The sequence below is a fragment of the Panicum virgatum genome, chromosome 3K (assembly GCF_016808335.1).
Source record: "Panicum virgatum strain AP13 chromosome 3K, P.virgatum_v5, whole genome shotgun sequence".
Lineage (NCBI taxonomy): Eukaryota > Viridiplantae > Streptophyta > Magnoliopsida > Poales > Poaceae > Panicum > Panicum virgatum.
The window spans coordinates 43,661,406-43,674,845 of NC_053138.1; the positions used below are offsets into that span (position 1 = coordinate 43,661,406).

General features: G+C 40.6%; 1 protein-coding gene across 10 annotated transcripts; it reads left to right on the forward strand.

Annotated features, from left to right (window-relative positions):
* The first annotated feature begins 520 nt into the window (after positions 1-520).
* LOC120699247 (DNA-(apurinic or apyrimidinic site) endonuclease-like) lies at positions 521-12,713 on the forward strand. 10 transcript variants are annotated; one of them, XR_005685331.1, is made up of 11 exons: positions 521-839; positions 3,553-3,645; positions 4,219-4,363; positions 5,056-5,254; positions 5,594-5,672; positions 8,256-8,317; positions 9,414-9,500; positions 10,250-10,918; positions 11,073-11,163; positions 11,275-11,378; positions 12,362-12,713. XR_005685331.1 is itself a non-coding variant. In XM_039983167.1 (9 exons), the coding sequence occupies exons 1-9, from the start codon at positions 594-596 to the stop codon at positions 12,375-12,377; spliced, it is 1,047 nt and encodes a 348-aa protein (XP_039839101.1). In that variant the 5' UTR covers positions 525-593; the 3' UTR covers positions 12,378-12,713. The 10 variants fall into 10 exon arrangements, 4 of the variants coding, with proteins under 4 accessions (XP_039839101.1, XP_039839103.1, XP_039839102.1 ...); XR_005685333.1 differs by having other exon boundaries at positions 11,073-11,135; positions 12,362-12,405; XR_005685330.1 differs by having other exon boundaries at positions 10,250-11,163.
* Positions 12,714-13,440: the final 727 nt, after the last annotated feature.

The window sequence follows — 13,440 nt, forward strand, 5'->3', positions numbered from 1 at the left end:
ATACTTTTTCAAGAAATAATAACCTATTTTAAATACGATATACTCCCTTTGTCCTATGAAGAGTGCAATTTTAATTTTTTCAGACAAATTAGTGGTGAAGTGAAAAGACTCTCATACCCTTATTTGTTTGTCACATATAATTAGTTTTGACATACAATTCAAATCTAACCACTTAATTAAGCAGATAATTGAGATCCAATATCTAGAATTGCACTCTTTGTGAGATTTTTTTTTCAAACTCAGGATTGGACTTTTTATGGGACGAAGAGAGTAGTTATAATAGCACAAATCCAATTATAACTCTAAAAAAAGAAATGTATCATGTGCAAATCAATCCTTTCGTGTAAATTTTAATTTGGGTCACTGGATCAATATTCAAGAAGGTGCGCAGGGGAAGTGGGAGGGAATTTGCAAAAAGTGTGATTAGATATGGACATTTAATTGTAAAATATTTCAATCTCCGTGTTTCTTGGAAAGTTTGCGCAGTTTATACGAAAAAGTTAGTTGCACGTTGCTTAGAAAAAAAAATAATAATCCGAGTAGCGTTAACCGCGGAGGAGAGGAGCCGCCAGCCCCGCCGCCGCCCGCTGGAGATGAAGCGCTTCTTCCAGCCCGTGCCCAAGGACGGCTCCCCGGCTAAGAAGAGGCCCACAGGCGCTACCGACTCAGGCAATGCCCCCGCCGCGGCCGGCGCCGGCGGGGAGGAGGGGAGCCCCGGCGAGGAGCCGCGCAAGTTCCTGACGTGGAACGCCAACAGCCTGCTCCTTCGGATGAAGAGCGACTGGCCCGCTTTCTCTCAGTTCGTCGCTTGCCTCGATCCCGACGTCATCTGCATCCAGGTGAGTGATTTGGGCTTTCGATTCGGCGGCTCTTCCTTTGTCTGCGGTTTAATATGTAATGCTGCCCGTTCTTCGGAACGGTCCGTGTGCGGGGGCTTGTATGTATGCTGCAATGTAGGCAACCCAAAAGCCGTGGATTCTGGCAGCCATTACGTCGAGCAGGTTGGGGCTATACCTGTACGATTTGGTGCCCCTTCATTTAGGTGGAGATTAGTATGATTTTTATGGCCGACCAGAATTTTAGATGTTATCTTAGACCTCATGGTGGGTGACTGGGCGTCATTATCTGCACTGTATTCACCGGCAACGCAAAAACAATAGGTTGCATTTTTATTTTTTCAAGTGTTGGTACTGGCATGCTGGTTCTTTCTGTAGTGCCTAGTGATTGATTATGCCCTTTGGAGAATTATTTGAGCATCTTGCCAGTACCAGTGTGCTATGTGGTTTTTTGGGACAGGCACTTTTAAGGTTCTAGATGCTAGGGCAGTGTTTATGGATATATCACTGCGGTATTTATATGACCGACTGGACAGTCATTTCTTCAATCCTTTTGGGACCATGATTAAGGGCCAAAAATCAATTCTAGATCAGTTTGGACAATCATTATATCCTTTTCATCATGAACTACTGCTCAGAACATTCTATTTAGAACATGCTGGTGCCAACACTTGAAAAAAGAACATTCTACCGGCAGCTGTTCCTTGTCATAGTTGTATTCTTATCCCAGTTGTTTCTTTGCTGCACTAGACGAGAAGGGGAAGTATTTTTCTCTAGATAAACTACTATGGGTAGACCTGTGAGTGTTGTTTATATCTTTCTTCCAACTGGAATACTGGATATGTTGTTACCTCCTTTCCTTTTTCAAGATATCTGGCTTCATTTTTTTTGTACTATTATTGCAGTGCTAGATTAGTTATTTCTTACTCATTGGCACATGAAAATTGTCTCTGTCTATTTTTTTTTTCAACTCATATGATGTGATTATATTTTATAAAGGCCAGTACATCCTTATAAAAAGTTAAAAACAATCATGTATTAATTTGTTAGATGAGCAAAATAGGCCTAATGCCTTTAGAACATTTAGTCAAATAATGGAAGACAGATCCACCTTAGGGGCTTGTTTGAGAGTAGGCAAAGATGACATGAGGAGGTCCTAAACCTATAATTTGTTAAAAGTAGTTATAATAGCCTAATAGGATCTGGGACCCTTCACCTGATCTCAGTTTGGAACAGCTGAGAAAAGGAGGACATTTCAAGTCTGTTCTTTTTTTCTGTCCGAATGCTATTACATTTCAAGGCTATGATATCTCAAATAGCTGTAATCCTAATACTACCATTGGAAGGAGGTTGGTCCAAGACCATGTGAAGAAGAATGACTGTAACAATGGAGTTCACCAGTTGCTGAGCAAGAAACATAGATTAGTCGGACTGTTATGGTTGGCATGGTGTACCAGAGGCGCTGCAAGTGCTCACGTGGCTGATTAGTAGCAGGATTTCCAGTTTGTTAGCTCAGGAAAGGCAACATTGTTAAGCCTAAAGATTTGGGTTGTTAGCAGATTTGTTAGGCGCCATATATATGGCCAGAACTCTATGAGATATTGTCAAGCAAGGTAACAGATTGTTACTCCTTGCTTCACCCTTCCTCCCTTCCTCGCGATCCCATCTGGGCTGTGCTGTCAATCTGGGCTGTGCGACAGCACAGCACCACCACTGTGCCGCCGCGGCTTCAAGCCCCGGCCTCTTCTCCAACATCGCTACAACCTACGCAGCCTAGGTTCCATCACGGACAAGAGAGAACTTGCATAGATCCATCCCTGAACAGACAAATCTGAGCCTTCCTACTGTTACATGTGTCATTAGATTCTATCTTTGAAGTTTATAGTTTACTGAATAGATAACTATTATTGTTTTAGTGCTTGTCCATGGACCCATACAACTGGTCCTGTCCTGTTCATCCAAACTTCTCCCTACCTTGTGAGAGCTCATTCTTTAGCAATGGTTGTGGGCTTGTGGCCATGGTTGCTGCCCATGGTAGCCACATGCTTGCAAGAAGTTTTTATGTGCCCAGTCTACTGGGACTTATGCATACATGGAGTGTAGGAAGAAGGGGAGAATAGAGAACACTCTGTTTGGTGCTGCTGAACTGAGCTGCAGCTTCTCCTACCTCATTCATATGTCAAGTGAGGCACAAGTCAAAAATAAGGTGCATGACGTCACTACTAACTACTACTAGTTAGACCATACCTCTACACTAGCGCTACTTTTGCAACATACTCCCACTACTTGCTACTGCTATCAAACATGACAAGCTGAGCATGGCCAAAGAAAGAGGAGCACTATCCGATCCTGATGGACATGAGATACAAGACCATACTCAATTATCTACCGTGGAGCGCCATTTGTTATTCTTTTACTTGTTTATCTTTGCAATTTATTATCTTTAGGAAAAGAATTTTATTCCTAGTAAGTTAAAGTTTCGGTTGTTTGCTAAACGGAAATTCTCGGTCCTTTCAATTTCTCCTGTCTTTTGGCACTGCCCATCTATCTGAAAAATGGTACCGTACTTCATGTTACATCATTCTTCTTCAAGTTTTGGCTGTCTGGGATAATTATCCCAGCATTAACAGTTCCTTTTTTCATTGCTCAGTAGGCCACATTTAGTTATCTGATTAATAAACATCTGAAAAGGATACTAATTGAACTTCTTTCTCAGGAGGTACGGATGCCGGCGGCTGGTTTAAAAGGGGCACCTAAAAATCCTAGCGAACTAAAAGATGACACAAGCTCGTCACGGGACGAAAAGCAGGTTTCCCAGCAGCCAGCATTTGCAAAGATCAATGCTTTCAGTGAATATGTTGAACTGTAGCTATTATATCTTTTCTCAAAATTAATGTTTCATTATCTAAGCTAAAATTTCTATCAGTTGCAGCCATGAAAAATTGATTTTATCATCATGATCTTTAGAGGATACTAGATTATTTGAAATTGCACTATTTTCGTATACCACTACCAGTTGCATCTATTAGGGACATTTCACCACTTCATCAGCAGTCACAGAAGAATTTCTATAGTGGTGCTGTAAAAAAGTTGATGTAGCAACTGTCACTTTTGAACCTGGCATTCTTGCCTTCCCTCTGAACTGTAGTTACATTTGTTGATTCTTGATTGCACATTTGCAATGTGTTTCATTTTTCAATTGAGCGATCAAAATGTAAAAAGTAGTGAACCGTACAGGCAGAAAAGTATTCTGATCGAATATCAACTTATGTGTTTATAATACTAGCAAGCTCTTGGATTTTTGTTTTTTCAGATTTGTTACATTGCATTTGGTGGGCTCAATGAAAAAGTTGTTATAATCACAATTCTTGATGTCATGCAGATAGTTTTGCGTGCTTTGTCGAGTTCCCCTTTCAAAGACTACCGTGTCTGGTGGTCTCTTTCAGATTCAAAATATGCAGGAACAGCTATGTTTATAAAGAAAAAGTTTGAACCTAAGAAGGTGTCTTTTAACCTCGATAGAACGTGTAAGTTTGGAGATGACTTCAGATTATCCTTTGATAATTATATCTTCTGTTGCCAGTATAGTTTACATGCTCCATGCTTAATGTTCCTTGCCCTGTCGGTTCAAAAAAATGTTCCTTGCCCTGCTTGGCTGCTATAATGCCACAGGCCTCCTGTTTTACATATTGTAGTTTTAAGATATATCACAGGATCTGGTTTAGTTAATTTTCAAAAAAAAGGATCTGGTTTAGTTACCACTTGATTATTGGTAAGCTAGTAATTATATGCACAACATTGTCATCCAAAGTTATTGAATTTTTTTAAAAAAAATAGAAAAAATTTCAGAATATTTTACTAGTTTTGTAGTTGAAAGCCAAACCATGACAGTGAATGCTCGTGTTCTCATGTTAGGGGTTAGGGAGCATGTGGTTGCATTCGATCAGTGTTAAGCAAAGTCCTAAAAGAATATGGTCACTTTGATATAAAGGTGTAACTGGATAGCCATTGCAAGAATAATAAGTGTAGAAAAAAAGAAAACTCAAGGCACGTCTCTCTGACTGTGTACCTGTTCATCTTCTCTATATATGTGTTTATGCATGTTTTTCTGTATAAAAATTTAACCCAAGGATTGGCTGTCCAGGCCAGCAAGCTTGTTAACAAACAGGCATCTAGCATCATTGTTCTCTTTCATAATTAAATTTTCTGCATTTTTCAGCTTCCAAGCATGAAATGGATGGGCGTGTTATAATTGTGGAATTTGAATCATTTTTCGTACTAAACACTTATGCTCCAAACAATGGATGGAAGGAGGAAGAAAAATCATTTCAAAGGAGACGTAAGTGGGACAAGAGAATGCTAGAATTTGTTCAACATGTAGACAAACCCTTAATCTGGTGTGGCGACTTGAACGTCAGGTAATCAAGATAAGGGTTTCTCCTTAGTGAAAAAGGTTCATATCTGCATAAATATTTTACGTGACATAGTATTGAAATTCAACACCTTGAAAGGATTTTCCTAGTTAATAACATAGCATTAATACCCATAAAACCTTGGTAGAAATTTCCTTGCATATTTTCTTATAGTACATGATAAAAAATAACCATATTTGAATTGCAATCTTACATTCTGAAAGAAAATAGTCCTATATAATGTACACAAAGGGAAAACTTCATTTTTTTATTGAACATTTGTGGTTGCTATACCAATAAGGCATTTTTCCACAAATGAATACCCCTTGTATTTGAATATTCCAGCCATGAAGAAATCGATGTCAGCCATCCTGATTTTTTTATCAGTGCTAAGCTGAATGGATATACCCCGCCAAATAAAGAGGTAATATTTGCTTTACACATGCAACCCTCAGTCATCTGTACATTAATCCAGTTTCACTAGTGTGTTCATGCATCAGGGTGGTCAATTTCTTGTAATGCAATGAAATCTGTCATCTATGTTTACCCGCTAGCTAGTGCAACTGCTTGGAAAATCTAGAAAATACGCTAAGAACAATTCATTATATATTGACCCCGTAGATCACTTAAGTTTTGTGATATACACTTTTCTTATCTTGTTTTGTGTTTTAGTATTAAAGTCTAAAGTCTAGAGTACAAATGCTTATGTACTTATCCTATTTGCGAGGATGAAAAAATTGATATTGTATCCCCTGTGAGCTCACATTCCACTCTCGGTCTCAGCCCTCCTGTCTTTAAGATCCATATCGTTGCTTTATTTTGGTCTTCTGTTGTTTATGTAAATCCGTCATGTGGCTTGGGGGAGTATGTCTTGCACTTTGTCTTGTGAGTCCGAGGACACTTCTATTCGTTGATCCCTTATCCCTCCCGAATTCTTTTCGGATTGTCTTAGTCATAATAACTGCAAGAGTTCTGACTTTGATTGAGACTTTACACTTAAACTTTTTCTGATACAAGTCCAATCTGAAATTAGTTATTATCCATCTTTAAAGAATATTGTTGCCTTTTTATTTCACACATCATGACTCCAGATTCTACTAAATGTTGAGAAAGGGTGAAATGAGAGCATAAACTATCAAAAGTTCAGAGAAAGCCAGTCCGCCAAACAAATGAAATAAAAAAAATAATACTGATATATCCATGTAAGTTTTACATATACAAAACCTTATAAAACTTTTCAAGTGCTTGTAGGTTGTGCCAAAAGGGTCTTTTGCTAGGACTGGATATTCAGTGGCATTTATCACGATCACTTGCCAGAACCTAAAATCGTATTTCTACTTGCATGCACTTAATGGATCTAAACTAGAATTTAAGCCTCATATTGAGTGGCAATTCTTAGCCTACCCCAACTTGCTTGGGAAAAAGGCTATGTTGTTGTTGTATTGAGTGGCAATTCTATGTTTTTTTACAATTTAGTATGATCTTTTTTTTTATTTTTTCTTGAGAAACACAGGAGAGCTGCGCCTCATTATATTAAGGAGGGGTTAAATACCCTTACAACTCACACCACACACGCCACTGTTATAATTTTACATTGGCGCCAGCATAACTAGAATGAAGACGACCCAAAACACAGTCCACACAACTAATTTGCAGGGAGTGGGGCGGTCAGAAAGGACAGCCCCTGGGCTCCCGCCAAAGACCAGAGTCCACGCTCCTCCCCTGCAGCGACCAAGTTTTGTGGACGCCTTCTTGGGCATCCAGTATCAGGGTACAAGGAAAGGAAAGAAGGTACCAACAAGTGGCTAGATTAGATTTGGTTTAGTTATTTCCTTTTGTTGCAGATTTGGACATTTGGTTAGTAGATTAGTTTGAGGAAGATCTATTTTGTTAGGAAAGTTTGTTAGTGCCGCAGCTTTAAAAAGTAGCACGGCTGGACTCATTGAATCTCAAGCAAGGAATAACCTATATCCCTTAATTGGTTGCTTAGAGCCTCTATCTTGAGGGCGAGTACACCTCCATCTCCTTGCCACTTAACCTACGTTAGCCACTACAACATCTTTGGTACCAGAGACAAAAAAAATACAACAAAACCAGGACCTTAAACCTAAGACGCCGGGTTTAGCCACCTAGCCAGTAGCTCCTTGAGTTTAGTGCCCCTTGCCATGCACTATAGGGTGCACCCATTGGCCACGATCCGAAGAAGTACCTGGATGTTTGGCTGTGCTCCCTCGGAACACGCAGGAATTACGATGCTTCCAAATTTCCCAGGATACAAGGATGATGAGCAAGTTTAATCCTTTCCGCAAATCCTTTGGCACTGATTTGATGGTGTTACACCACCAAGTAGAAAAACGGATCGTCGTGTTAGCAGGCACATCAATGTTCAGGTTCAGATTTTGGAATATCGAAACTCAACATTGTCAAGTGAACACGCATGAGATCAGGAGATGCTGTGCGGTTTCCTGTGCCTGATCACATAACAGGCAGGCAGCCTGATCACTATTGTAGACTTGACCTAGTATAAGGGCATGTTTGTATTCTTTTTGTCCCACTTTGTGACATTTGGTAGTGGACAAGCTTGTGCACAGCAAACCAATTTGGCTCTCCCTAAAAAAAAATCATTGCCCATATTCCTTGTTAGTATTGCTGAGCAAGGTTAGGTAAATGATTCAAACCAGGCCCTAACTTTGTTTACAAGAAATTATGTACGTATAACCGAGTCATTGCAATTGGACATCAATCGAAGGCCTCAATTGACTAAATAAAACAGTACATTGATTTGGTGATTGGAGATAATTTACTATTTGATCCTACAATTTGGTTGTGTTGACATCTTTGATTCAGTTCAAAATTTAGTTCGTAGTAATCATTCTACTAGACTTTCAGAGGACCATATTCACATTTGACTGCATCTTCTAGTTCTACTGGACCTCCGGTATCCTTTTTGTGGTGTGTATACGTTGGATATTTCATAATTGCAATGAAGTCTTGTTGTACTCTGCAGGACTGTGGACAGCCAGGATTCACCCTAGCAGAGAGGCATCGATTTTGCAACATATTGTCCCAGTAGGTTAAAACCAATACAATGTACCATTGAACAATTTTTTTCTATTATCTTTGGACAATTATAACTAGTTACACTGGTGGTGCTTTTGAAATTTGTTGCCTGTTCTTTATAAAAAGAAAAGGAACCAATTGTCATTTTTTTATGTTCTGATCCAAAAAAAAAAAGGGCGTACCCAGTGCCGTAGGCTTCCCGCACTGTGCGGGGTCTGGGGAAGGGTTGTTTTTAAGCCCCAAGCCTTCTCAAAAAATAAAATTTCATGTTTAATATAATATAGTTACCGCTGTGCACCAACTAGGATGGATGCTTAACAAAAGATGCATAATAGTATTGGTCAGCCTCCCATATAGAAAGGAGCTATATTTTGTTCAGAAACTCATTCTACCTTGTCTCAAAAAAAAAATCACTCTACCTCAGTCAGATGTTTGTTGATTAGCTGAGCATGTCAAACTGATATGGGCTTGAACATACTAGCACATCTTTTTTTTTTTGAACTGTACAGCAGGGGAGACCCCCACTGTGGTAGTATATTAATATTAATAAAAATAAGTAAAAATCTGTACAAAGCATGGGGATGGCATGATCCCCATTAAAAAAAACAACTTCAGATGCTACACATGGTAGCTACTGTACAGAATTGACCCAATTTATACTAGCACATCTGTCTAGAGCAATATCAATATGAATGGTGATACAAACATAAACATATTATTTTTTTAATATTTGAGAATTCTTAAGTAAAAACTGATTTAAAAGTTCATCTTGTTTTTAGCAAGGTGGGTTTGGTAACATGAGCTAAAACCATGGAGAAAAAACGTCCGGTATCTCTCTTTGAACTTTTTCCAAGGTTCAGTTACAGTTTAGACACCACATTTGTAAACCGAACAGAGCATCACATGGCATATGGTTTGCTTGACGAAAACATGTGCTCGAGCTGATGCAGGTTTTTAGCAATGATATTTTAACAACAAATTCGGAGCAGCACATAAATCACGAAGGGCTAGATTTCGAGGAGACATTACTATATTGTTGTGTTTGATCGCATAGTTGTTGCTTTGAAGTTTTAATAACTTATGGGTGAACGACTTGGATATACAGAGGAAAGCTGATAGATGCTTATAGACACCTGCATAAAGAAAAAGATATGGACAGTGGCTTCTCCTGGTCCGGTCATCCAATTGGCAAGTAAGGAACATTCGTCTTTATTATCCTGGTCTTCATTTATTCCTTAGTTACTCTTTAGGTACTGAAACATGTAATCTTCTAACATGTCTTCTGTTCTCTTTACATCTTTGAGCAACCCTAGCCCCTATATATACTTATGATTGCTTCACAAGTCTTGAATCTTAACAGTTTGCTACCTCTTTTCCGAAATATAAAGTCTGTTTAGGTTTGTCCTAAATCAAGCCTTAGGTTCAACGATTAAATAGCAAAAAAGATCATATAGATTGACTTAACAACATAAGGTTGATTTGTTACTAGGTTCATCATGAAATATACTTGCATAATTCATAACTCTTGCTATTAGAAATGGTATATTTTTTATAGATATATGTAATCAAAGTGATGCATTGTTGACTGTGCCGGTGTCCTAAGACTTATTTTGGAATCCGAGGATGTAACAATTTGTGAAAAGAACTAACATCATGAACATATTTGTTTGTGTTCAGCAGATATGCAATGTTCTTTTATAGGGATTCAGCCCTCTCGAATTCTTGTGTATGTTCAATGCCAAAAGAAAAGGCCCTATCAATTATAATATTATTTGTGTGTCAAACAGTACTGGCCATAAGATGATTTTTTTTTTCAGTTTGTTATGCACACTTCACAGAATTCGTCCAGAAACTAAAGTGTAGATAAAAATATGATCATTGAAAGTATATTATGTAATAATTGATGGATATCTTTTCCATGGTTTTCACGGCATCGCCTAGGCGACGCCAAGGCGTCCAGGTGACTTCCCAATGGAGGCGTCCTGCCCGCCACGCCGTTCCTGCGTATGGCGTCGCCTTGCGCGGAAAGGCGTCGCCAAGGCGTCGGGTGGACGCCAAGGCGACCTCCCAAGTCCAAGGCGGGTCCGCGCGGGGGAAAAAGCAAGCGCACAGCAGGCCCCTTAGCGCGCGCAGGGGAAAAAGCAGGCATCTTGCGCGCGGGAAGGGTGAGGGATCTGCGCGCGCGGGAAGGGAGAGGTAGGGCGCGGGAGAAGGGAGCTGCGCGCGCGGGAAATCGCGCCTATACTCCCGCGCAGGCGTGCCCCATCGCTGCAGGCCTGCAGCGCGCAAGAGGAAAGAGAGGGGAGGGGGAAGAGAAGAGGGCGTGCTGCAGGCCAGCCGATTTGAGTTTGCTGCTGCTGCTCCATGCGACCACGCCTCCACGACCTCCACCTGCGCTCCGCCCGTCCGCCGATTCGAGTCTGTCGGTCCACCAATTGGAGCTTGCGCTCTGCTCGTCCGCCGATTGGAGACCTGCAGATCGGCGCCTCTGACCTATGAAGCCCTGCCCTCCATCGATTTCGTGGCTGCTTGCTTGCTTCCTCTGCTCCGCCTCCTTGCCTGAGTGCCTTCATCCCTTCCTTTCCTTCACGTCAGCTCAGAGCCTCGGAGGTATGTCTTGTCCAGTTCTGCCCCCTTCTTTGCTCTTCCTTCACTGCTCTGTTCTCCTTCCTATATAGCCATAGCACTGCTCTGTTCTGCTTTGTGCTTTCTTTATAGCCAAAACTTGCAGCAACAAGGTATATGTTTCTATCACTCCATCTAGGTTAAGGTATGTGTATGGCGTCGCCTCGCCGCACGCCATACTCGCCTAGGCGTCTGGAAGGGGGTGAGTCGCCTCGCCTCGCCTTACCGCCGTAAAAACCTTGATCTTTTCTACTATTCAAACTGCTAATACAATGGTTGCTGATAATATGGATGCATTTTTTCTTTATTTTTTTTAGATTAACTTGTCTTTATTCCTCTAGGTACCGAGGAAAGAGAATGAGGATTGACTATTTCATTGTTTCAGAACAATTGAAGGACAGAATAATTTCATGTGAAATGCATGGCCGTGGAATTGAATTAGAAGGTCAGAAGTTAAAATGGTACCCAACCTTTTTTATGTTCTGTTATACTTCACAAAACTCTGGAGGTTCTCATTCTAATCAATTTTCTGCTACCTACTATATTTTCATATCATCACCTGTTGACGTACAAAAAGTGATACTCCTTTTCTTTTTGTAAAACACGCACACAACCAAGTAATTAGTCAAATAATTTGTAAATTTAGTATCATTTGGTTCATATTTGAAAGCACTTCCATATAATGTCAATTTCGTGATCATGAACATTATTAAAAATATATGAGATATTAATGGTCAAATTGTACAGTTGCAGACTGCACCTGTTAAACCGAATCTTACATTTTGAAAAGGTGGGAGTAGTAAGGCTAGTGAAGAAACCTATTTACTAAATTATAAAATTATCTAAATATTTCAGAAAGATGGGTTGAGCACCTGGTTTTATCATTATCCGTTAAGCCATGTCAAATCAGCATCCTAGGCAGAACAAGTTGTTGCTTGAATGAGAATATTACTGATTAATAATAGAGCATCTCTAGTATGATTGATTGTATATGGGGTGCTGACAGGAGAATTAGTGGGCTTGGAACTGATTCCAATAATTGGACCGTATGGAACTAGTGCCAGGCATAGTTTGGCTCCATGAATTCCAAGCTAGGTTTGGTGGTGGGGAGTGAAGGAAGACCGTTTTTTTCCTTTACTCCTTGTAGTGCTAAAGATATATATTCTTTTGCTAGTACTTGTTCTGTTTTCTTTTCTCTCCGGAAACATATAGAAGTGCTTGTTTTATTTTGTTTTTCACAATGACATTTTCGATCTAATGTCCTTTAACAACTGCTACTTGCTTCTGACTTCCTGAGATAATCATTAGAGAAAAGCATTTCAAGAAAATGGAAGTAGTAACTTTGTCCTTGTTCCAACATTTTCGGCCAGATGTCTGAGAAATTCAAGTACTGTCATGTCAAAAATTAAATTTCTTCCATTCTTGCAGGATTCTATGGAAGTGACCACTGCCCTGTTTCCCTTGAGCTCTCCAAAGCAGCAACGGAAGCGCCAGAACCCCCCAGGCCATCCAGCTAAAATTTGTGTGCTGCTATCTTGACCTGTCACTCGTCATGGTAGTTATTAGGGTTGTTGAGTAGACTAGTATTGGGCCCAGAGATGACCATTGTTTAGACATTTTCCTTCAGTAAATCTGAATTTGCAATTCATGCTCGTGCTGGGATATGTTTGTATTTATGATCTAGCAGACTACTAGTACTAATGCTCGAACACTAGAGCTTAGGTACCATTGGCCCATTGCCATTTAAGCAATGCAGCTTCGCCATCTCTGCTATGATCTAGCCGATGTTCCCAATGTTGCACAGCCCCAATGTTTTAACAGGCTAGCATCACAGCCCATTTCGCTGGTTCAGATCTCACGAATTGGGCCCGCCAAACCCAAACCAATCCTCGCTTTGACCACAGCTGTTGTATCGGGGTGGACGGCTCGGATGCACTGTCAACACATCTCGCAAGAAAAAAAAAAGGTCTGCCGCCGCCGTCATGCTCCTGTGGCTACCCTCCCGTGCCCAGCCGGCAGCCTCTGAGCCTCATCTCCGTTGCCTTCTCCCCAGGGAAGCAAGCAACGACAATAGCTCAAGTCTCCCTCTCTGCTCTTCCTTCTCCGGGAACAGAAGATGAAGCTACGTGCTTCTTGATTGGGAGGTGATGCTCAGGGTTTACCTTCCCGACCAGTCCGGCCAAACCGGAGGCGTCCGGTTCCGGTATACCGGTCCGGTTTGGCCGGTTACCGGTCGGAACCGGTCAAATTCAAATTTGAATTCAAACATCGCTGTTCAATCGGTTCGTACCGGTATACCGGTCGGTTTGGCCGGTATACCGGCCGGTTTGGCTTGTAACCGATCGGTTTGACTGGTAACCGGTCAAATTCAAATGCCCGCAAGTATACTAAATAAATATTTGTATAACATATTTTAGTCTAAATGAACCCTCCAACCCTCTTTTGTACTACTTTTATATTGTATTTGTATACTTTTGTATGCATGCTTTTTTTGTTTAACCTCAAAT

Excerpts from the sequence above, each read along its gene's own strand:
- LOC120699247 (XM_039983166.1), top strand. The coding sequence starts at position 594 with ATGAAGCGCTTCTTCCAGCCCGTGCCCAAGGACGGCTCCCCGGCTAAG. Across the intron at positions 840-3,552 it reads CCGACGTCATCTGCATCCAG|GAGGTACGGATGCCGGCGGC; the intron begins GTGAGTGATTTG and ends CTTCTTTCTCAG. Across the intron at positions 5,673-8,255 it reads ATACCCCGCCAAATAAAGAG|GACTGTGGACAGCCAGGATT; the intron begins GTAATATTTGCT and ends TGTACTCTGCAG.